Source organism: Cavia porcellus, unplaced genomic scaffold (genome assembly GCF_034190915.1).
Source record: "Cavia porcellus strain 051 isolate PalLab524CR breed Dunkin Hartley unplaced genomic scaffold, mCavPor4.1 scaffold_26, whole genome shotgun sequence".
In the NCBI taxonomy this organism is placed as follows: domain Eukaryota; kingdom Metazoa; phylum Chordata; class Mammalia; order Rodentia; family Caviidae; genus Cavia; species Cavia porcellus.
This window is the reverse complement of record NW_026947509.1, coordinates 27,265,656-27,288,695: the sequence shown is the minus strand read 5'-3', so window position 1 is coordinate 27,288,695 and position 23,040 is coordinate 27,265,656. Positions and strand designations below refer to the sequence as shown.

At 48.4% G+C, this 23,040-nt stretch overlaps 1 protein-coding gene and 1 long non-coding RNA gene across 8 annotated transcripts; both read left to right on the top strand.

The window, feature by feature from the left end:
* The first annotated feature begins 128 nt into the window (after positions 1-128).
* Positions 129-2,010, top strand: LOC134473252 (uncharacterized). The gene is made up of 2 exons (XR_010043419.1): positions 129-233; positions 1,555-2,010. It is a non-coding gene; the product is annotated as an uncharacterized LOC134473252 (long non-coding RNA).
* A 7,282-nt stretch (positions 2,011-9,292) lies between these two features.
* Ing5 (inhibitor of growth family member 5) lies at positions 9,293-22,157 on the top strand. 7 transcript variants are annotated; one of them, XR_010043412.1, is made up of 9 exons: positions 9,293-9,431; positions 11,251-11,322; positions 12,679-12,917; positions 14,049-14,160; positions 14,327-14,420; positions 17,231-17,366; positions 17,493-17,554; positions 17,719-18,088; positions 18,975-22,157. XR_010043412.1 is itself a non-coding variant. In XM_063236959.1 (9 exons), coding segments are annotated over exons 1-8 (828 nt in total). In that variant the 5' UTR covers positions 9,293-9,319; the 3' UTR covers positions 18,057-18,088; positions 18,975-22,157. The 7 variants fall into 7 exon arrangements, 6 of the variants coding, with proteins under 6 accessions (XP_063093029.1, XP_063093025.1, XP_063093028.1 ...); XM_063236959.1 differs by having other exon boundaries at positions 18,056-18,088; XM_063236955.1 differs by having other exon boundaries at positions 17,719-17,788.
* The last annotated feature ends 883 nt before the right edge of the window (positions 22,158-23,040 follow it).

Genomic DNA, 23,040 nt, shown 5'->3' with positions numbered 1-23,040 from the left:
TCGTCCGAACCGGTGACGCTACAGGGATGCACCACCACGCATGGCTTTATGGGAGTTTTATGTCTCGCGGCGAGAGGAGCCCTTGGAATTGAACCCAGGACCTTTGCACTGAGCTTCAGCCTTATCCTGTTTTTGTTGTTTTGAGACAGAGTCTGGCAAAGTCACTAGATTGTCCAAATTGGGCTCAAATCTGTGATCCTCCTGCCTCACCTCCTGGAGTGTTAGGACTACAGGTGTGTGCCAACACATCTCACCTTTTCTTTCTCGCTTCCCTCCCTTTCATCTTTCCTTCTGAGGACTCATGCGGCATAGCAGCGTAGCTCGAAGTTCTAGGGAGAAATTAGGGAGAGAGGATGGGAAAATAAAAGAGAAAAGCTGAGATCAGGAAGAGCTGTCTCTCCTGATAGGAGAAAAGGAACTGCTTGTTTATTTATGCACTCAAGAGGATGATGTCAATTTCATCCCCTCTGCCTAGCAACATTTTTTCTGCTGGCCTGGGCACCTTGCCTTTTCCAAGCTGGAGAAGCTTGATTAATGTGGCTTGCTTTGGGCTTTAGTGTTCTCTGGACTGGCCTTGCTTTAGCCCCACATGAGTGACTGATTTCCAGCTTCAACCGATCCCTACAAACTGAACCCACAGTCTACTAAACTACACTCTTTACCCTTCAAGTTTTTCAATATTTTTCATTTTTGAGATCAGTGTTCTACCATGTTTCCCAGCCTGGACTCAAATACAAGATTCTCCTAGCTCAGCTTCCCGAGTAACTGGGGTAACAGAGTGCATTCCTGTACCCATCTTCAGGCTGTTTACCAAGCTTTATTTTTCCCCACTTTGGGGACTGGGGATCAAACCTAGACCCAGAGCTTGGTGGGCCTGCAGCCCCACCCACCTGTACGCCTGATCCGATCTGCACTGATAGTGTTTAAGGAGTTCTTCTACTTCACTGCCAGAGGAGAGGGGGCAGTGTCTGGAGGTGGAATTGGCAGCTTTCTGTCCAACGCACACACCAGCTCATGGGCAGCAGCATCCTGACCTTTCCAGACAGCCAAAGCAGCGTTATCCTTTCCTGACTGAATGATGCCTGTGTGATTAGGGTTCGGGAATTGGGAGGGGGTGTCATTCCCAATTACAGTATTTGCTTCCTTCCTGGAGCTCAACCTTGTGCCTCCCAAGGTCAGTGTACTCTGCTCAAGCAGAAGCTTCAGAAGTCACTCTGTGGTTTCCTATCTCCTGCCTTGCAGGGTGCAGTTAGGCCTGGCTTTTCACCCTGGGTTCTAGAATGGAGGCACAGTAAGCATGGTGGCATCTAGGGCAGTGCCAGCCAAGTGAGCTCTCAAGTGTGGAGCCCAAGACTGGGGATCTGGTACCATGGCATACCCTGGGGAATACTCAAGCTTACTTCTGTCTAGGCAACAAATAGCAAGAATATTCCTTTTTCTGCTTAGTGGCTTTTGTTCTAAAATACCAATATCACTGCTAAGAACCTTTATATCACTGCCATTGTTAACTCCCTCCAAATTCCCCACCACACTGTCACTTCCTGTGTTTCACAGGAGAGAGTTGGATACCTGAGTGTTTCATGCAGCCCCTACTGACTGCTGGCTCAGTTTCCGAGGGCCTCAGACTTGGTACACCATGATTCTTAGGACACTGCCTCTTGTCTACAGCTCAGTCAAGGTTTCCTGGGTTGTGAATGCAACCAGGGGACCAGTGAGCAGCAGCAAGGAGGACCCAGCATGCCACCCCAGTGACTCTTGGGTGATTAAAAAAGGAATAGTAATCACTGGGTGTGATGGTGCATGTTTGTGATCTCAGCACTTGAGGCTGAGGTCAGCCTAGGTACACAGTGAGACACTGTCTCAAGAAAAAAATATCAGGTGGGGAGTGGGGTTTAGCTCCGCAGCACAGTGTCTGCTCGGCAAGTGTGAGGTCATGAGTTCAATTCCCGGTACAGAACACCAACAACAAAAATCCAAAAAGTAAAAATAAATAAGAAAGAAACAGTGTAACATCCGTCTTATTACCTATAGGAGGATGAGGGGTTATGGCAAAGGAACAACTGCCTGGGTGCCACATAAGTTCCCACAATGGCCTTGCACCAAGAGGACTTGCTAGACATGGAGAATCAGCTTGGATGCAGAGCCTTCTGATCACAACAGGAGTCAGGAACCTGGCCGTTTGGTGGGGTGGCGGGGTCCAGCTGAGGTGGCAGAGGTGGTGGTGGTGGGGTCCTCTGATGCAGGTGTTTCTTTCCTCCAGCACCAAAGCCCTCTCACCCAGATGCCATCTCAGCTGTAGCTTCATCCACCCCCCAGAGACAGGGTCCCAAAGTTTACGCCATGGGAATGGCTGCTTCTCAGGTTGTGTCCTGTCCTTATCTTGTTCTGGCTGTTCCTTCGTGGACAAAGGACACTGTAGACCCAGACCTGATCTACGGAGGAGAAGGCTTTTGGGGATGAGCACTGTTTCCAGTGTACGTCTGCCTCATGGACAGGAGCCTCGGATCTGGTGTCCACTGCATCAGTGGGAGTCAGGCTCTTCTTACAGCCATGCAATCCTGGTCAGTGAGACAAAAACCAGCCTTGGTTAATAGCTGCCAAAGCTGTCAGTGGACAGGAACATGGGCTCATCAGATTCTCTTCACTCCCATGGGTTTAAAAGTTTCCATTTAAAAAAAAAAAAAAAAGCAAAGCAACAAGCCACATGTGGTGGCACACGCCTGTAAACTCAGTACTTGGGAGGCTGAGGAAGGAGGACTGCCATGAGTTTGAAGTCCGCCTGAACTACATGGTGAAACACTTGTCTCAAAAAAAAAAAAATAAAATAAAAATAAAAATAAAGGACAGTAAAACCTTGTTTTAATGTCTCAGTGCCCTGTGGCTTCCAGCCCATAGCAGTTATGCCATGTTACAAGAATCTGTTGGTCCCTCATCCTGTTTGTCTGCCTTGGCTGCCATAACAAAGTCCTAGAGACAGGCAGCTGAAACAGCAGAAGCACATCTTTCTGGGGCTGTGGAGGCCAGAATTCCAAGGTCAGGTGAGGTTGCCTGTTGCCTGCGAGGGGTCCTGTTCAGTTGCCCAGGCTACCTGCTGGCTGAGGCCTTGCTTGAAGCTCTGGCTCCACAGGATTATGCCTTCATATACCTTGTTAATTGACCTTAACTACAGCCACAAAGACGGTCTCCAAACAGTAACAAGGAGGCTTGGGCCTGCCACATGAATTCTGGAGACAGAATTTCTACTTTTAGAATAGTGGTGAACTCGTGGTGTAGTAGGTTGTTTGTGTCTTTGAAAGCTCTAAAAAGTTCATCATGACTGTTCTAGAAGAACCAGGATCGCACTGGCCCACGTCTGCCCAGCTGGACTCCCATCCCCAGTCTCCCTTGAAGCTGGAGGGGGCCAGGCCACTAAGTTACCAGTGCCACATGGGGAGCACCTCAAACCACGGGCTGTTTTCTCCACCCTCTCCAACATGCCCTTGTCCTGCAGAAGCAGGAAGGCCCTAGGAAGCAAACACTGTTGGAAGGAATTGGGGTTCCCAAATCAAGCCTCCCAATCTAGAGAATGACTGCTCCCCTTCACTGTTCCCACACAGAGATGCAATCTGTCTTTTCTAAGCCTGGGTTTTAGAGTAGACTAGGCTTCCTGTAAAACACAGATTATTGGGCCCAGGATTCAGCTCAGCGGCGCAACCCCTGCCTGGCAAGTGTGAGGGCCTGAGTTTCATTCACTGTGTCGAAAAATAAATAAATACATATGGGTTGTCCCATGTGGGTGATGTCTGGGGACATTCCCATTGCCAGGTTTGCAAGGGGACTGCTAGCCCTCACATACCAAACGCTGCTGGACTGCCACATCTTACAAAGCACAAGATGACGGCCTCCTGGCAAAGAGTCACTGGTCTTTGGAGCAGCAGGAAGAGGCAGGGAATCCTCCCTCTGGCTGTCTCTAAAGTAATCCTCCCAGGAGATATGGTCAGTTGTCTAGTATGAATGACAAGGACAAACATGTCTGGGGGCAGTTATTTTCAATATACATCATCATAAAGGACCAATATGTTTTTCTTTTGATACTGGTAACTCAGGGCTTTGTGCATGCTAAGCAGGTGCTGTATCACTGAGCTCATCTCAGGCCTCAACATCTTTAATAATAATCTCGTTCTGTGACAGGGTCTCGCTATGCAGTTCAGGCTGGCCTTGAACTCACTATGTAGCCTAGTCTGGCCTCAAACTCACAACCATCTTCCTGCCTCAGCCTCTGGAGTGCTAGGTTACAAGTGTGTACCCCTATGTTTTGCTAACAATATTTTTTTTTAAGATGACAGACATAATAACTTCCCGAGGAAGAAGAGGGAAAGGACACACAGAAAAAAGTGATAGAAAAACTATGACTGACCAAGAAATATAAAAAAATAAGTGTCTAGCTCCTTAAAATTTGAAGAAATACACCTGGCATGGTGATGAAGAAGCACTCTGGAGACTGAGACAGGAGGATTGCTGTAAGTTTGAGGGCAGCCTGGCTACATAGTTCAAGGTCAGCCTGAAGTGCATGGAGAGACCATGTCTCAAAGAAAAAAGAAAAGACATCAAACAGATAAAATACAATGAAAACAGAGGTTGGCTTTTATTGTTATTTCTTCCAAATTAAATGCTTTTAATTTTTTTTTGTTGTTGTTGTCTTTTTGAGACAGGGCCTCTCTATACAGTTCAGGCAGGCCTTGAGCTCACTTTGTAGCGCAGGCTGGTCTGGAATTCACAAGGATCCTCCTGCCTCAGCCTCCTGAGTGCTGGGATTACAGGCAGGCATGAGCCACCACACCTGGGTAGTTTTTTTTTTTTTTTTTTTTTTTTTTTTTTTATAGAAACCTGATGAAATTTAAGGGCTGGTTCATTCATGGGAGTGTCAGTAAGTATAATCTTTCCCCTGAATATTTGAAAGAGTCAGCACTTAAAATCTGCTATGTGGCCTGTGATGTAGCTCTGTAGATTACATGCTTAGCATAGTCCAGACCCTGGGTTTGATTCCCAGCATCACCAAAAAACAAATGGAAATGAATAAATTATTTTGTGGTGGCACATGCCTGTAATCCCCGCACTCGGAAGATCACGAGCTGCATGTGGTGCTCTAGTCTCCTTTGCAATCCCACAGGACTGAAGAACCACACACTGGAGCCCTGCCTCAGGAAACTACGCACAGAAAATGGTTTCTTTAAACCTTGAAGTTTCCAGGTGGTCTGTTTCACAGCAATAGTTAACTGGAGTGGGTAGACCCAGCTAGCTATGTACAAACAGCTTGTGCAAGCTGCATTATTTATGTGAATGAAAAATTGGAGGGGCTGGGGGTATAGTTCAGTGGTAGAGCACTTGCTTAGCAGACAAGAAGCCCTCTGTTCAATGCCTGGAACCTCAAAACATAGAGCAATACTCTTTGGACTGAAAATTCCTGAGAAAACAGTTCCACACTAACCACTTCTGAAGGTCATGGTAGTGAATGACTGTCATCAATATTCATGAAGGTGAAGCAGGTGCATCACAAGTTTGAGGTGAGCCTGGGCAACTTAGGGAGACTGTGTTTCAAAGCAAAAAATTAAAAAGAGATAAGGACGCAGCTCAGTGGTACAGTGCCCTTGGGTTTAGCCCTCATTATAGAACAAAGAAAAATAATGTAAGGAGTAGAAAAATGGGTGACTGAACTCAACAATCAGAAAATGAATAACCCAATTAAAAAATGGACAGAAATCTGAAATGACAGACACTTCATTAAAGAAGATATTCAGATGCTAAATAAACATACGAAAAGGTGCCCCCGGTCAATGTTATTAGAAATTGCAAATTAGGACCAGGTATTTGGCTCAGCAGCACATACACCTGCCTGGCAGGTGTGAGGTCATAAGTTCAATTCCCGTACCAAAAAAAAAAAAAAAAAATTGCAAATTAAAAGAGCAATGAGACCCTGTGTATTTAAATGGCCCAAACCCAGAGCTGACAACAGCAGATGCTGGCAAGTATATGGAGCAACTCTTCTTCCCTGCTGATGGGAACACACAGGTTCTTCATGTCCTAAACAAAAAATGGAGCAGGATACGCAAAGTAGTAGCAAGAACAAAGCTTTATTTGAAAGATAAAAGAAAAGATGCTCCATGGGGTGGAAGCTGGCCAGCAAAAAGAGCCAAGTAGCCTGGTTGCAGTTTTTTGTTGTGTTTAGTTGCCCTGACCTGGCTAGTCAAACTCAGAAGGTGGATTGTTTGCCAGCCCTTTCCTTAGTTGCTGCCTGCTAAGTATGATCACTTTAGGAGATAGATTGGCAGTGCTTTACAAAACTGCAGGCACTTAACCATATGGCCAGTGTTTACCCAGATGAGTTGAAAACCACATCCATAGGAAAACCTGCTCACAAATGATGGTAACAGCTCTATTCACAGTTGTCAAAAGTTGGAAGTAATCAACATATTGCTCACTAGGTGAATGGGTAAACAAGTGTATCATACACTGTGGAGTAAATTTCAGATTTAAAAGAAATGAGATACTAAATCACAAAAAGAAACTCAAAATGCACAATGGTAAGTAAAAGTAGCTAATCTGAAAAGGGTACATATACTATGACTCCAGCAACATGACATTCCAGGAAAAAAAGCAAAACTATAGAGACTATAAAGTAAAATAGCATTTTTTGGGGAGATAAAAATATCATTATGTAGTTCACGCTATTGTTAAACTCTGTGTATTCCAGGTAGACCTTGAATTTGTGATAATCCTCCTGCCTCAGCCTCCAGAGTGCTGGGATTACAGGATTGAGCACCTGGCATCATAGATTTTTAGGGAGGTGAAATCATTCTGTAAAATGCTGTAATGATCCAGGTGTAGTGGTGCATGCCTGTAATCCTAGCACTCAGGAAGCTGAAGCAGGAGGATTGCTCTGAGTTCAAAGGCAGCCTAAACTACAGAGGGAGACGCCTATGAAAAGGAAACAAAACCAAACCAAGCCAATCCATAAAGATGCTATAATGGGGAACACTTGACATGCACTGTCAAGGAGTAACACACCACAATGTACCAGTATTGTTTCATCAATTGTGATGTTACAGAAAGGGAAAAACTATACAGAAATTGTGCTTTTTGAAACTGCCTAGCTCTGTAACTATGTTGTGGCTCTGTAATTACTTTCTTGACCCCTTAACCATGACAGGGTAACAAACATGCAGGATGTCTGATTGTAACTGATGATCATTAGTCTAGCCTCCAGTTGATCTCACCCTGCTAGCTAATCAGAAATTCCAGACTGTCTGTCTTGCCTTTGTGCTTCCTGCTATGCATCAGATAAAAGCCCTAGACCACCAGAAATGAGGCCTGATATTTGGGAATGATCCCAAAATCAATGCCCATTGATGTCAAATAAATCTGCCTTCAAATCCTGGGTGTTGTTTCGGTGTTTTTGTTTGCTGTCACACTACCACTAGAAGGTAAGTTATTTTTATTTTTAAAAATTCTTTTGCAGCACTGGGGTCAAACTCAAGCGCTGCTGTATGCTAGACAAGAGCTCTACCACTAAGTTACATCTGCAGCTTTCCTAATACAGGATCTCACTAAATTGCTCAGGCTGGCCTTAGACACATGAACTCTAGTTTCTCTTCAGATTTTCAGAAAACCCCTACTGCTTGAAAAAAGTTTATTAATAATAACATGTAGCTACTTAAGCAAAAAGCAGACAGTGTGAAGTTCTGTGTTTGCTTTTTCATTGGGAATAAGGTGGGTCCAGGAATACCTACCCAAGCTGCTAACATCTAGACATAAAGCTGAACATGACCAAGGACCATGTTTGTTTCTTTTTGTTTTGAGACAGAGTCTCACTATATGGTTCAGGCTTATCTTGAACTCACTAAGTAACCCAGACTGACTTCCAGCTCATGGTGATCCCCCTGCCTCAGCTTCCTGAGTGCTGGGATTATGTGGTTTTAAGTTTCTATAGTTTTTTTTTTTTTTTTTTGTCTTTTTCCTTTTTATCGGTACCGGGGATCAAACTCACAACTGCCTGCTTGCAAGGCAGGCGCTTATGCCGCTGAGCTAAACCTCCAGCCCCTATAGTTTGAATTTTTATAATGAGCACAGAATCATCAAGAACAATAAAATCAGGCATGGTGGTACACACCTGCAATTCCATCACTCTGGGTGGCTGAGGCAGAAGGGTCTCAAGTTACATTTCAGCTTGCATAACTTAGTAGTTTGCAGTAGTAGTAGTTTGGCTCCACCAAAAAAAAAAAAAAAAAAAAAGGAGAAGGAGGAGAAGAAGGAAAGAAAAAAAGGAAGAAGAGAGGAGGAAGAAAAAGACGAAGACGAAGAAGAAGAAAAGGGCTAGGGAAGTAACAGTGCAAAGGCTCTGAGTTCCATTCCTAGTACTGCAACAAACAAATGAAAAAGTTTTTGTAGTTTTCAGTATTTGAGATTTAGGGGGAGGGTCAACGCTAGGTAAGATAAAATGCATTTTATTTTCGATTGGGGATCAAATGCAGGGCCTCACTGTACCACTGAACCACAATCCCAACCCCATTAAAAATGCACTTTTTTTCCTTGCGATGGTGGGGATTTTAAACAACACATTTTAAATAATGCAACTCCTGCTTCTGGGGGGTTATGCTAACTTGTACAACCACACCCCTGCACCGCGGAGGGAAAGAATGTAGGTGGCATGTAGGGCTGTGGTGTCCTGGATCCATTCAGGGGCAGCAGTCCCTCGAAGGGGATCCTATACCCTGGCGCACACGCGATAACTATAAGGAGAGGCAGGGTTGGAAGCTGGCAAATGGCCACCTTCCCAAGACGTGCGACACCACGCCTCGGTTCCAGTACGGGTCTGGGGGCGAAACGACGGAGCAATGAGCACTGGCCGGCGATGACTGCGCAGAGGCTCTAGGTAGAAGGAGCGCTCTCACCCCCCAACATGGGCTTGGAGGCGTTTTAGCGTGCACTTATACGCAGTCGCGACACTGAACTGCTGAGGCACCTGCAGAGTGCGAGGCGCGGGGGCCCCCTCGCGGACAGACTGAGGCAAACTGGGGTTCGGCAGCGCACAGGCGCCGGCAGGGGCCTTGCGAGGTCTGGGAATGAACCTGCGGCGCGTCCTGGCCTAAGACCTACTGGGCTCGCGCCGGGAAGCGGGCGTTGGGCTATGCTCTGGGACCAGAGCGACTGCCGGGACAGGAACTGTTGCCTGAACCCGAGCACGCTTCAGGTCGCGGTGCTTTACTCCCCGCGCGCGCCGGAAGTGGGGGGGCGGACCCACCTCGCCCCGCCCCCATCACGAGCCAATGGGCAAACGCGGCTCATGAATAGTGAGCACCGCTCCGCCCCGCCCTCCGCGACACCGCCCGCGCGCAGACCCCGAGCGCGGCCGGCGAAGATGGCGACCGCCATGTACTTGGAGCACTACCTGGACAGTAAGCGCCGCACTGTGCCGCTGCCCGCGCCCGCCCGCGCCGCCTCCGCCGTCCCCCGCACGCCGCAGCCCGCGTGTGGGCCTCGGGGACCGGCGACCGGGAGGCGGGGGCGGCAGGGCGCAGGCCCGGGCGGTCGGTCGGCCACAGGGAGGGGCGGTCGCGGGGGGCGCGGCGCGGGGTCCCGCCGCCTCGGTCGCGCCAATTCCAGGTGCGTCACGGAGGGGCGGGGCTTGAGATCGCTCCGCCCCCATCTGGTCCCGCCTCTGCGCCGCAGGCTGGGCGTACCCCTGTGCCTTGGGCTGCTCACAGCTTGCTGCTTCGGCCCGGGTGTCTTCCCGCTGCCTGGGTGCTGTTGCTGCGTGTTTGTATAGGGACGTCCAGTGAGGCGGGCTGACCCCTCACTGTATCTGCGAGAGCCGGACTGGGCCCCCAGAGATCTGAGTGATTGTTTTCTGCTCTCTGCAGAGAGGAAATGAGGTCCGGGGGGAACATGAGGGTCCCCCAAGGGATATCCAGCTCTGTCATACGCGTTGCAGTCTTGGCTAGGTCAGAGGAGTGGGCGCCCCAGGGTGGGAGATGCCAAGAGAGCCCGTTTCTTGTCCCAGTGCCCACTCGACGGACCTCCTAGCAGGTTCAAAGTGAGCTCACTACTCCCTATGTGAAGGTGTTCTGGTGGCTCTCAAGCGCCAAGCACCTGCTGCGTGCATTGTTGGGCTAGAGCCTGCAGCTAGTGTTACCGCAGCTCACTGTAAGGTGGTGCACGGGTTTTGAAAAGTTTACAAAAGAGTAAGGGCTGAGAATGAGCGCATAGTTAAATCTCCAGCGATGCAGGGTGAATGAAGTCCAGCGGTGGGCAGAGGTTCCACTGGCCAGGGCTGGCGAGCTAAGGCTGGACAGGAGTATGCAGGACTTCTAGGACAGCTGGGAAAACCATGGTGCTTGAAGCAAAAGATTTGTAAGATCAGATCTGGGTTGTGGAGAGCAAATGATGGCAGGATGGGATCAGGGAGCCTGTTGTCCATATGCCAGATAGAGGGGTGCAGTGCTGTCAGGCAGCAGCATGGGCATCACTCCCTTCCTTGAAAGGTCACCACTAACCATAGGGTATATTTAGCTACTGTAAAGTTAAAAATTGAGTTTCACAAGGTGTGGTGGTGCATGCCTGCCATCTCAGCACTCTGGGAGGCTGAGGCAGGAGGCTACCAAGTCTGATCCCAGCCTGGGCAACTTGGTGACTTAGCAAGAACCTGTCTTAATAAAAATTAAAAAGGGTTGTAGCTCACTGTAAAGGTCTGGGGTTAAGTCCCCCAGAACTTTAACAAAAGAAGAAGAAGAGGGAGAGGAGGGAGAGGAATTGAGCTCTTCAGTTGTACAGTTACATCTGCATGGCAGCTCCTGTGTGTCTAAAGTAGTCCAGAGCATACACCCATACTTGCACCAGGTACTCTAGGATAGCATCAACCTCAGGGCAAAGTAGGGCGGATCAGGGAGAGCCTTGTGCCTCACAGAAGATAGTTCTCCTTTTTTAGGGTGACCTATAGAAGTGGAGACCTAGGCCAGGAGTCACGGCTGTCTCCCCCTCTATTAACAAACTGGATATGTGCCACCTCAACTCCTGTAGCTTCTGGCCACACCTGAAGTATGATTGTTGGCTGTTGGCACTGGTCATACCAGGCCCTGAAAAGAAGCCTTAATTCATACTGTTCCCTTGCACAGAAATAGAAGAGAGTGGTCCAGTACCATAGACTCTAGACATGAGGCCTTGGGGGAAGATTTTTTCCTGCTTCAGGGAGAAATAGGAATTCCATGTCTGTTTCAGGCATCGAAAACCTTCCCTGTGAACTTCAGAGGAACTTCCAGCTGATGCGGGAGCTGGATCAGAGGACAGAAGGTAGGTTCAGCCAGACCAGCAGTTCCCAAGGTCAGGGAGGCTGCAGGGGACATGCACTTGGCAGAGGTTCTGGAGGGGACTTGGTGTAGTACTGTCACCCACATGACCTCATGTCCTATAGAGTCAGGTATGGTTTCTTGGATTCTTGAATGTCACATCACTGACATCATAGCTTCTTAGCTGTTGTCTTTTCAGCCTGTTGTCTTTCTTTTTCTGTTGAAAAATTTGTGATCCCAGCTACTCAGGAGGCTGAAGCAGAAGTACAAGCAGATGAGCTTTTGTCAGTGTGGACAGCATCATTGGGCTCACTTCCAGCTTCCATACTGCTTTTGGGAAGTCTGACACCTCTTGAATTCTCGATCCTTTGAATAAGGGGATCTTTACTGTTCAGAAGCGTTTGGAATCTCTTTTCCCTGATGTTGTGAGTTCACGATAGTGTGATTCCCTGTGGGACTTTTCTTGTATGTTGTGCTGGATCTGTGTTTGCCAGTGAGGTGCTGTGGCTTCATGTAGGTGCAGCATCCTGGGACTTGAGCTGCCTGTTGTGAAATGGGGTATTTATGAATGAAGAGCTGTGAAGGCTTACAGATGGGCTAGTAGATGCCTCTAGTCAGACCTCTGTCAGACCTGCTTCCTAGGTAGAGAGAGGGTGCCTGGCACCTGAAGGCTGTGTGCCTTCCATGTCATGTCACTGAATTGAGGTCCTGATGATCTTTCCTACCTGTGACTGAGATGCTCACTCTCAGCAGGAGCTTAGGGCTGTGTCTTGTGGTGCTATGGATCAAACCCAGGGCTGCTCGTGCCCTGAGCTACACCCTCAGCTGTTATTATTATTTTGCGACACAGTCTTCCTGAGTTTCCTGATAGGTTTTGAACTCCCATTCTTTTGCTTCTGCCTCCCTCCTTGCTGGAATCACAGGAGTGTGCCACTTTACGTGGATCTGGCATGGGTATTAGTGGAAAGGGTATAGCAGGATTCCCTGATTTGTGCTTTCGTGGGACTGACCCACAGAGCTATGTGTGGCTATGCTGTGGACTGCTGGTGGCACTCTGTGTGTGAGGTATATAGTTTGCTTTCTGGTCTTATTGAGCATTGAACAGAGAGTGGCCCACTGTGTTTTGTGATCATGAGTGTTTTTCCATGTGTCTTCTGGTTCCCAAGTGCACAGCTGTCTTTGGGGTATGAATGTGAGAGCAGTACTACCAGTGCGACCACATGATTTAGTGTCTAGATGATGCTGGATAGTCATAGAGGGTACTGTGATCACTTGGCAGACAATGCCTAACTGGGCCTGTTCCAGGCCAGTGCCTCTGCTGATAGCAGCAGCCTGGCTTGTGCTTGTCCACCTCTTGCAGAGTCGGCTGTTACCCCGGTGACATGTGGTGTGTCCTGGGTGGGGGCCAGCTTCTTACCTGTGTCTCTGCCAGATAAGAAAGCGGAGATTGACATGCTGGCAGCAGAGTACATTTCTACTGTGAAGACTCTGTCCCCGGACCAGCGTGTGGAGCACCTGCAGAAGATCCAGAGTGCCTACAGCAAGTGCAAGGAATACAGCGATGACAAGGTGCAGCTGGCCATGCAGACCTATGAGATGGTGAGGTGCTGGCTGGGGCTGAGGTGCAGGGATGGTGGGAGTGGCTCCTGGTGATGCTTCCAGCAGAGTCCATGTTAGGAACCCTTTACTTGGGACCAGGCCTGTGATTTGGCTTTCTGGGCTCCTTTTGTTTGTTTGTTTGTTGAGTCATTGTGTTTTTGCTTTCTGTTCTGTTGTGCTGGGAACCTACAATAGGCAAGCATTCTGCCTATACCCCATCTCTGAGCCCTTGGCTTTGTGGTGTTATGCAACATTTTGTTTTTGTCAGCTATAGATAAAATTGTAGAATTGATCACTTAGACTCACCCAGTGGCATCAGGCTATTGTTTTACAGTACCCCTGAGTGGCATCTGAGAAGGAAAAATACCCCATCTCTGAGCCCTTGGCTTTGTGGTGTTATGCGACATTTTGTTTTTGTCAGCTATAGATAAAATTGTAGAATTGATCACTTAGACTCACCCAGTGGCATCAGGCTATTGTTTTACAGTACCCCTGAGTGGCATCTGAGAAGGAAAAGTTATTGCCCCTGTGCTTTTGATGTCCTACTCTGGTGGCCCTTCTGATGGAGTAGTCTGCTTTGTTCCTGGGCTATCCCCAGGCCCTGTGAAGTTTGGGTTTAGAGATTACTTCTAGACCCAAACAGGCAGTGGCTCTCCCACTGTGGACTGCTTTTTCTGTTTAGTTAGCTGTGAGGGCCCTGATGACAGCCAGGACTGTGTGCTCAGAGGTCCATGTGGCTGCTTGGTAGGGTGTTCATCTTGTTGCTTGACTGTGCTGTGTTGTTTTTTTTTTTTCCTTCCAGAGGCCCATGGAGGGATTTCTTGTGGTTTTTTTTTTGTTTGTTTGTTTATTTTTTGAGACTGTGTGTTCTTCAGATTTTAGGTTGAGGCCTAGGATTAAATGTTTCTACCCCTTATTCAGATGTATTTCTCAAGATATTGCAACTTTCTTTCTTGTCATTTCATGCATTCTTGGTTTTTCCTTGTTTTTGCTCACTGTGTTGTGCTGGAGGTGGGCTGGGGAGGTCACAGTGAGAGGGCAGCAGGTACCTTCTGGGGTTCCTCAGTGTGGTGCAGGTTCCCAGGTGGCTTCGCGATTCTTGGGAAGTCACCTGCGAGTGTCCCTCCGCAGGTGGATAAGCACATCCGGAGGCTCGATGCAGACCTGGCTCGCTTTGAGGCAGACCTGAAGGACAAGATGGACGGCAGTGACTTTGAAAGCTCTGGAGGCCGGGGGTTGAAAAGCAAGTCTGCTGATGTTTCCTTTGTTTTACTGTTACTAACTATGGGGTTTTGAGGAGTTTTGTCTAATAAATGTATCAAGGACTTGGAGGTGAATACCATGTTTGAGTGACTTGTCCTGCTTCAATGAGTTTTGTGGAAATAATGTGGGTTGTTACTGTTTCTTAGAAGGTCGGAGTCAGAAAGAGAAAAGAGGCTCCCGTGGCCGAGGCCGGAGGACATCAGAAGAAGACACCCCAAAGAAGAAGAAGCATAAAGGAGGGTGAGGCACTTACCGGCTCCTGGAAATGTGCTGGTGCGCGCGTGGGGCTATGAGTTCAAGGGGTGCTTGTTAGCTACTGCAGCTCTGCCTGGCACTTCGTATGTACAGCCTGTCTGTCCTTAGGATGACTGGCGGCTGCCAGTGTCCCCAAGAGTGGTCTGATGCTGCAAGTTTTGTTCTTGGTCTTGTGTGATAGGAGGGTGCATTAGTGTTGCTGGCCACATACAAGTGCTGAGTTTGTGTTCATCTATTGGGATTATGTTTGTTGTTTTGGTTTTTTGAGACAGGGTCTTGGTATGTTGTTCACACTGGTCTTGAGCACACTGTGGAGCCCATGCTTGAACTCACAGTGATCTTCCTGCCTCAGCCTCCTGAATGCTGGGATTACAGGTGTGCACCACCATGCTTGGCTGAAGCAGCATTTAGACTAAAAAAAATGTGGTGCCTGCCAGTAGGCTGTGGTAGGTGCCTGACAGTTAGGGAGAGGTCTTCAGGCTTCTTTTTCTTGACAGAAATGTGGAAAAGAGGGGAGAGTCCTAATCATTAAACTCGGCATTTACTTTTTCTGCATTTTGGTGCAGTATGGAACCCAGGCCTTTGCCATGGTCATGTGGGGTCCCCAGCCAAAATACTTATCTTAAAAAAGAACCCCAACATCCTTATATTTCCAAGTAGTGTGTGGATGTGAGAGCCTCACAACAGTCCCTAGGGCAGTGAGTTACTCTGTGACTGTCACCTGCTCTGTGACCAGCAGTCCCCCCCCCCCCCCCCGCCACTAACTTTCTCCCTGTATCCCGGATCAACACAGTCTACACTCCTAGAGCAGGTTTCTTGTTGTTCCTTTAGTGTCCTGTTTCTCAGGTGTGTATTCCCACATAGTACTCTTACTGGTTTTATCTAACATACACTTACTTTATTTTTTTGAAGTAAAGTCTTATTGTATTCCTCAGGGTAACACTGAACTTTAGGTCTCAAACCATCTTCCTGCCTCAGCCTCTTGAGTAGCTTGGGCCACAGGTTTGTGTCACCATGCCAGGCTTTTTTATTTAACCTTTTATTTTATTACTATTTTTTGTGTGTATGGTGCTAGGGATCAAACCCAAGGCCTTGCACATGGCAGTAATACTCCACTACTGAGCTACATCTCCAGTCCCCATTGAACCATTTAAGTGGATGATATTAAGAGGAATTAAATTCCAGTGAAATATTCCAAGTTTCATGTGTAGTTCCATGTTGCATCCAATCAGTTCTAGAAGTTTTCAGGTCCTCTCTCCTTCCCTGCTTCCCTCCTGTCCTCCCTTTCCTTTTTTGTTTCTTTCTTTGTGATACTGGGGATTAAACCCAGGGCTTTGTGCATGCTGGGTAGGTATTCTCAGATACATCCCTGGGCCTTATTTATTTTATTTTATTTTATTATTATTATTGTCTTTTTGAGACAGCATCTCACTATGCAGTTTAGGTTGGCCTTGCATTCACTTTGTAGCCTAGGCTGACCTCAAACTTTCAGTGATCCTCCTGGTTCAGCCTCTTTAGTGCTGGGATAACAGGTGTGCACCATCATGCTTAGCCCTTATTTCATTGTTTATTTTGAGACAGGACCTAAGTGTATTACCTGTGCTGGCTCTGAACTAGCAGTCCTCCTACCTCACCCTTCTCAGTAGCTGGGATTGTAGGCATGCACCACCACAATTTACCTGGATTTTAATTTTATTTTATTTAAAATACTTAAAAATTTTCATTCTGACTTTCCTTTATATAAAGTTTATGTGTAAGTATGTGTTTTGATTTCCAAATAATTGTGGGATTTTCTAGATAACTTTGTTTTCTTAGTCCTGGGGACTGAACCCAGGGAGCTCTAAGCTACATTCTCAAATAAAATTTATAAATTTTATTTGAGACAGGGTCTCACTAAACTGCCCATGATAGGTTCAAACTTGTAACCCTCCTGCCTCAGCCTTCCAAACACTGGGATTATGAGTGTCTTCTGGGGTGCAGGTGGCACTGGCCCATGGTGTGATGTATAGGTGCATTGTGGTGGCCACACGTTTGGAACATGGCCTGTGGTGGAGTTCCAGACAGGGTGTGACTCGATATTCAGATGTCTACTGGGGCTGGAGAAACAAGGACAGCGTGTGTTAGAAGTCACCTCTGCCAGCAGGAGGCCCACTGGAGGGATGACAAATTCCTGAGACTTAAGGAGCTGTTGAGATCTGTGATTTTGGGGTACAAGTGCCTATGGAGGTTCATGGTAGCCTGGGCACAGGAGAACCCAGCTTTCTCAGAGAAGAGAGGTTTTGGGTCAGGTTGGCAAGGTGAGGGAGGGGAGTAGGCAGGTTGCCCAGGGTCAGCTGGCAACGGGAAGAGTGCTTTGCCCCACATGGAGGCTGAGGTGAGCCAGCTCTTAGCAACAACGCCCCTTGTCCAGCGCACCCTATTGTTGGAGGGCCTGGGACTGGAGGGTCTTGTGGCTCAAGCAGGATTAGCTGTGCCATGTGAGTCTGTACCCACAACAGCTGTGCTACATCCCCGCTATCCTTGTCAAATGACATCTCTTCAGCTGATGGTTCACATGGCCCTGTGGCTGTCAGGGTTTGGTCTCAGGTATGAGGTTCTGGTTGGAAATGCACCATGGTAACAGACCCCCGGTAGCACTTTCCATGGTGAGGTGGCTGGAATGAGCTTAAGAACGGCGACTCACTGCAAACCCATGTGTGTGTTGTCCCCGGATGCTTCCTTATATTTGCAGTCAGTGTATGGGAATGAAGACAGTGATGCTCCCACCATGTGTGACATCTTTGCTACCTCTGCAGATCTGAGTTCACTGATACCATCCTGTCTGTGCACCCCTCTGATGTGCTTGACATGCCTGTGGACCCCAATGAGCCTACGTACTGCTTGTGCCACCAGGTGTCCTATGGGGAGATGATTGGCTGTGACAATCCAGATGTGAGTCTGGGTCCTGTGGGCCATGGTGTGGCTGGTGTGGGCAGAGGTGAGGGTATGTGTGTACCACTCTTCCCATGTCTGGTGTGTAGTATTCTTGGTGTGACTGCACTGTCCTTTGCTTTGCAGTGTCCAATCGAATGGTTTCACTTTGCCTGTGTGGACCTCACCACGAAACCCAAAGGAAAGTGGTCAGTATGGGGGTGCTGTGGGGCGCCCAGTGCCTGCTTCCATGGAGGAGGCTCTTGATGGCTGGGTGGGGGGCTGGACCACAGGGCCATGGGCAGCTTGTCCAGCACTCTGGGTGTGGCTGGGTGCACAATGTCACTGGAGCACTGGTCCTGGCTCCTGGCAGGTTGAGCTTATCTGGATTTGTGCCTGTCAGCCCTGAAGAACAACCGTCTTGCCCCTGCAGTGAGGTAAAGGTCAGTTTAAATGAGGTTGAAGAATGCAAGTTCTTGTCCCAGGGAAGGTCAGGGAGCAGGTGGAGAGTACCAGTTGGCCTGTGGTTCTCTGCCAGGGCCACTACCTGAGAAGTGGTGTGAGGACTTGCACACGCCAACCCAGCCTTGCCTTCAGCAGGCAGTGCCTGGTGAAGGTGTTCCTGAGACTTCATGATTTGGGTGACCTGGAAATGGGTGCATGTTCTTGAAAGGCAGCCATCTGAATATTTCCCTCCTACTTATGGCCAGAACCTCTTGAAGACCCACATGCGGTCAGTGCAAGTGAGTTATCCTCTGGTGTTTGGTACAAGGACTGTAGAGGGAAAGTGGGGGTGGATGACATATTGTGCCAGGCTCCTGCCCTGTTACGGTGGTACGAGCCCTCTTGTGGGGGCACAGGTGACTGTGGTACCTAATCCCATGTGTGTGGTGCTGCTGGAGTCTCCAAGAGAAGTAGTTCAGCCTCCTCCATGCTGGAAACTGTAGGACAGCATGTGCCATGTGCAGCCAGTAGAGAACACAGCAGTTTGTTTGTGGCTTTTCTCTCTTTTTTTTTTCCCCTTTGTGGTGCTGAGAATGGAATCTAGAACTGCGTGCTAGGAAGGCTCTACCCTGAGCTGTACCCCAGTCCTCTGACCTGTTATAGATCATGCGAGTGGGCATCTCCCTGGCAGTGAGACAGCTCCTTGCTAACACAGCCGCCCACAGGCCTGCACCTCCTTCTCCCTGCACTGGAAGCCTTGCCTACAGGGGTCTCTCGAAGTGATGTTAGTGAGCATCCCCTGCACAGGGAATGCAACAGTTCTTGTAATGTCCCTGTGTGTCATGAGCAGCTCCAGAGCTTATTCAACCTAGAGCACTAGCAGCCTTTGTGAGTTGTGCAGGTTGCAGGGCCCAGCCCAGCTGAGCCAGGGGCCTGGGATTGAGGTTCTTGGCATGTCCAGCTCGACTGGGTGCATCTCCACAGTGGCATAGTAACCCAGTGCCCAGCTAGCCAGGGAGGACCAACTAATCCCCTTGATCACAAGTAAGGTAGTCGTGCCTACTGTTTTGACATCTGTCCTCCAGCCCTGTCTCTCCAGTCCACCTGTTTTGGACCTAGTGGCGGAGTCTGGTGGCCGTATTAGCAGGGGGGTTGCAGAGGCCAACCCTTGTGTTTTTTCCCCAGGTTCTGTCCACGGTGTGTTCAGGAAAAGAGGAAGAAGAAGTAAGGAAGACTGCCCGTGTGCCCAGGTCGAAGAGCAAGTTAATATATTCCTTCATTCATGTTGCAATATTTTCTTTCATTTTTAAAACTACCTTGTTTTGACTGATATTTAAGAACTGAGTGGCCAGTCGTAATTCTGGATATTTCCTAAAACAAGAAACTACCGCCCTGTGGGCACTTGTGAACTTGGGCAGCCAGGCGTCATGCATATTGTAACCTGGTACACTGCCACCACTCTGCCTCTCCACTGGAGTGGCCTCTGTGGTTCTCTGGGACCATGCACAGATCTCTGAGAGCACACCTATCATCCCTGAGCCGACCTGACCATTAGACTAGGCCCTTGCCAAGGCCACTGCTGCCGTCCTGGCCGGGCTGCCTCTCCTGGGAGGAGGTAGCCTTGCCCCACCACGCACTGCCTCTTTAGCGTGGACTCTGGCTGCCATGCTTTGCCAGAGTAAGCGCTCCTGTTAGCCCAGGCTGTTGTTTACTGTGACCAGCACCACCACATGGTGTCCTGGCAGCCAGCTGACGTTCCTTCCGTTTTTCTGGGAATCCCTAATGTTTTTACTGTGAAGATGAAATTAGTGTAACTGCATGAAAATTGTGGGTCTATGTGTCTGTGATGTGAGTCTGTCTCCTGGGGGCTGACTTTGGAACTTGTGCTGCCCACTGCCAGGCCTGCGGCTTTCCCCAAGAGGATGACAGTTCTGCAGCCTGGTGGGTGGCTGCTGTGTTTGGAAATGGTTCTGGGCTGAAGTGAGGAATCCAGAGTATACTATTTAGTGACTGTTTGCCAAACTAGTGTTGGGGTAGCTTTGGTGAAGTTGGGGAACATACACACATTTGATCTGATGAAGTGTGTTGCAATAGTCCTTCCAGTGTGGCCTCTGAGACACCCGTAGTCTGAGATTCACTTGTATACTCACCATCCACGGTGCCAGAGAACCATGGAAAAGTGTTTCTGTCCTCAGTGGGGGTATGCACTAGTTTCTTGGATAGCCACCTGGGTAATGTCTCGCCCTCATTCTGGTGTTCCACTGAGGACAGGAGATGGCAGGAAGGTATTGTGCAGGGTCCCCTCATGGTGCTGTACTGTGTTTGGCCCATGCTCACAGATGAGGATAGGCCCTCAGAAGACCTGTGGCTGGGGAGTCCAGGCTTGTGTTCTCAGCACAGAGACCTTGCACACAGTCTCCAGAGTAACCCTGGGCTGGGCTCACCCTGCTTTGGGGCAGTGGGTTGCGGGTGATGACCTTGCCCAGGTGTGTGTGCTGGACAGGTAGGTGGGCAGTGGATGGTTGATGGTGGTCCCAGCTCATCCCTGTGGGATCCACCGAACAGAAGTAGCTTCCTAAATACCCCAGCTAACCTCGGAGGAAGAGGACTGCTTAGTCTTAGCCAGAGCGCTGAAATGAGAGATGCATTTTATTTTGTAACTTAGTTTGTATGTTTTGTTTATATGCTTTGTTTGCAGTACTGGGGATTGAACCCAAAGAGTGCTGAGCTATGTCCCCAGCTGTCTTTCAAATTTTTAATTTTGGGACAGGGTTTCTCACTTAAGTTGCTCAGGCTGGGCTCTTGCCTCAGCCTCCCAGAATGCTGAGATTATAGCCATGTACCACCATGCCTGGCTATAATTCTATAATTTAATGTTCTTTCCTTTCCCTTCCTTTCCTTTCCTTTCCCTTTTCCTTTCCTTTCCTTTCCTTTCCTTTCCTTTCCTTTCCTTTCCTTTCCTTTCCCTTCCTTTCCTTTCCCTTTCCTTTCCTTTCCTTTCTTTTCCTTTCCTTTCCTTTTTTTTGGGACACAAGGGTTTAAATATTGTGGAGAAAGAATTTTTTTCTTCTTTGTTACTTTTTAGTGCCGAGGGGTGCTAGGGAATCCACTGAAGATTTTTTTGTGTTTCTGTTTACTGTTGTGTGAGGCAGCTTGTGAGGCAGATCAGATACTGCCAGATAGTTGCCCCAGCTGGCTTAGCACCTGCATGTCCTTCTACAATGCACCACTCACAATCAGTGGGTGAACAGCACTTCTGTTGAAGTCCTTGGAGACAGGTGGCACTCTGCCCCGGAGAGAGGGCTTCTGTGTTGCCTATGTGTGGCACAGCCTGCTTGCCACTGTGCATGGTCTGTGTTGACTTGGCCTTTCAGAAGTTTCTGTGCTTAGTTTTATTATTTATTTTTGCCAGTTATATCATTAAAACAACATGCGTCTACCTTTGGAAAGGACATAGAAAATACGAACAGAACAGGAACACTCCCTGGAATGTTGTTTGACCACACCTATCTTGTTGTTGCTGTTCTGAGCATGGGACAGACCCTGGAATGGGCCTGGCTCAGCTGGGGCTGGTGCTGTATGAGTGCTGCTCCACAGGACTGGTGGCCCCATCCTTGGGTCCTAGCCTTGGACCCCAGACCTGCCAGATGGGTCTTTCCTCTTAGATGGCGATGGAGCTTATTCTGGTTCTTCGACTAAAAGACCCTGCATGCCACTCTGGTATGGGATCCCCCTCTGAGGAATGCTTTGCTCCAAAGAAGATGGATCACTCTGTCTGTAGTTTGAGGAATTCCTCATTTTCTTGGAAAAACGAAGCTGCATTGAAGAAAAGGTTCAACTGATCCCTCAGATCTGTAATTGCCAGAACAGTATCAGCTGGGCTGATGCGTGGCAGGGAAGTGCCACTTGCTCCTCACCTGTCCCTTGGAGCCCTTCAGGATCCATCTTGGTCTTGAGCAGTGATGCTGTCCAGAAAGCAGCTTCGCCTTGGATCCTGTTGTCAGGTATCTGCCTTGTCCTGGGTGTGACCGTGAGGGAGCAATTGATGTAAGACATTCTTGGGTGTTTAGTGACAAGATTGCCTGTGCTGAGAGGAAGTCTAAGCAGATGCTCCCTAGCAACCCGTGAAGTTCTTGGTGTGTACTTTGTGGTGTCCTCTACCATATTTCATCCAAAAATATGATGCAGCTTTAACATGAATGTCATGTTTTATTTTCAAGAAATTGTTATCTATGACCCCTTTGTAAAAAAAAAGATACTATTGTAAATCTTTTTATTAAATAATGTAAAGATGTATATCTGTATTTTTGGATCATGTTATAGATTATGGATATATTGTTTAATAAATAAAGTATTTTTTGGATCAAACATTTGAAGAGTGTCATGGTGGGAAGCTGGTGTGGCCTTCCTGGGTTTGGTAGAAGTGGCATGTGTGCCTTGTGTCAGCTTTGGAGGCTCAGGTGCTGACCAGAGGACAGTTGTTTGGGGACTTTGTGGGCACTGGGGCTCACTGGGCCCAAGCCTTTCCTTGGTTGGATGTTCAAGAAGGTCGGGCAGCACTGAGCTACGCTGCAGGACATGTTAGAAGTGGCCCCCAGGTTCCTGGAGAAGGGCTGTGCATACGGGAATGCTGGGGATACATGGTTGCTCTGAAGGAGCTCTGGGCCTTCCCCCAAACAGGATATAACAGCTTCTTTTTCACAGTTCTAGAGCTTGGAAGCCCCAGTTTGGTGCCTGCTGGGCTCTTCTTTGACTTATGTTTAGTTCCCTTCTCATGGTTTGTTTGCATGGCAAATGGATCACTGTGCCTCAGTTGTAGGACCATACTTTATTTCTTCCATGTAAGCTCTGTCCCCAGATACAGTCACTTGGGGTTCAGGCTTCCCTAAAGAACTTGTTGGAGGTGGGAAGTGGGGCAGTAGCTTAGTGGCACTTGTTTATTGTACAAGTCCCTGGGTTCAAGCTCCAGTACCATAAAAAAAAAAAAAAAAAAACAGGGAGGACACAAACCTAGCAAGTTGAGTGGGACTTGGGACATTTCCCCTTGAGCAGTGTTGATACCACAAACAACTTGGTTGTGAAGAGAGTTGCACTGTCTTTACACCACCAGCCAGGTGAGACCTGGGGTCGTCCCTGGAAGAGGAGGGTTTGGTGAGATGGGGCTGCTACACTACTGCATGTATTTTGCATGCATACCCCGGGATACCTGTAGCCAGTTGTCAGGTGAGTGCCCTGGGAAGGGATGGCCAGT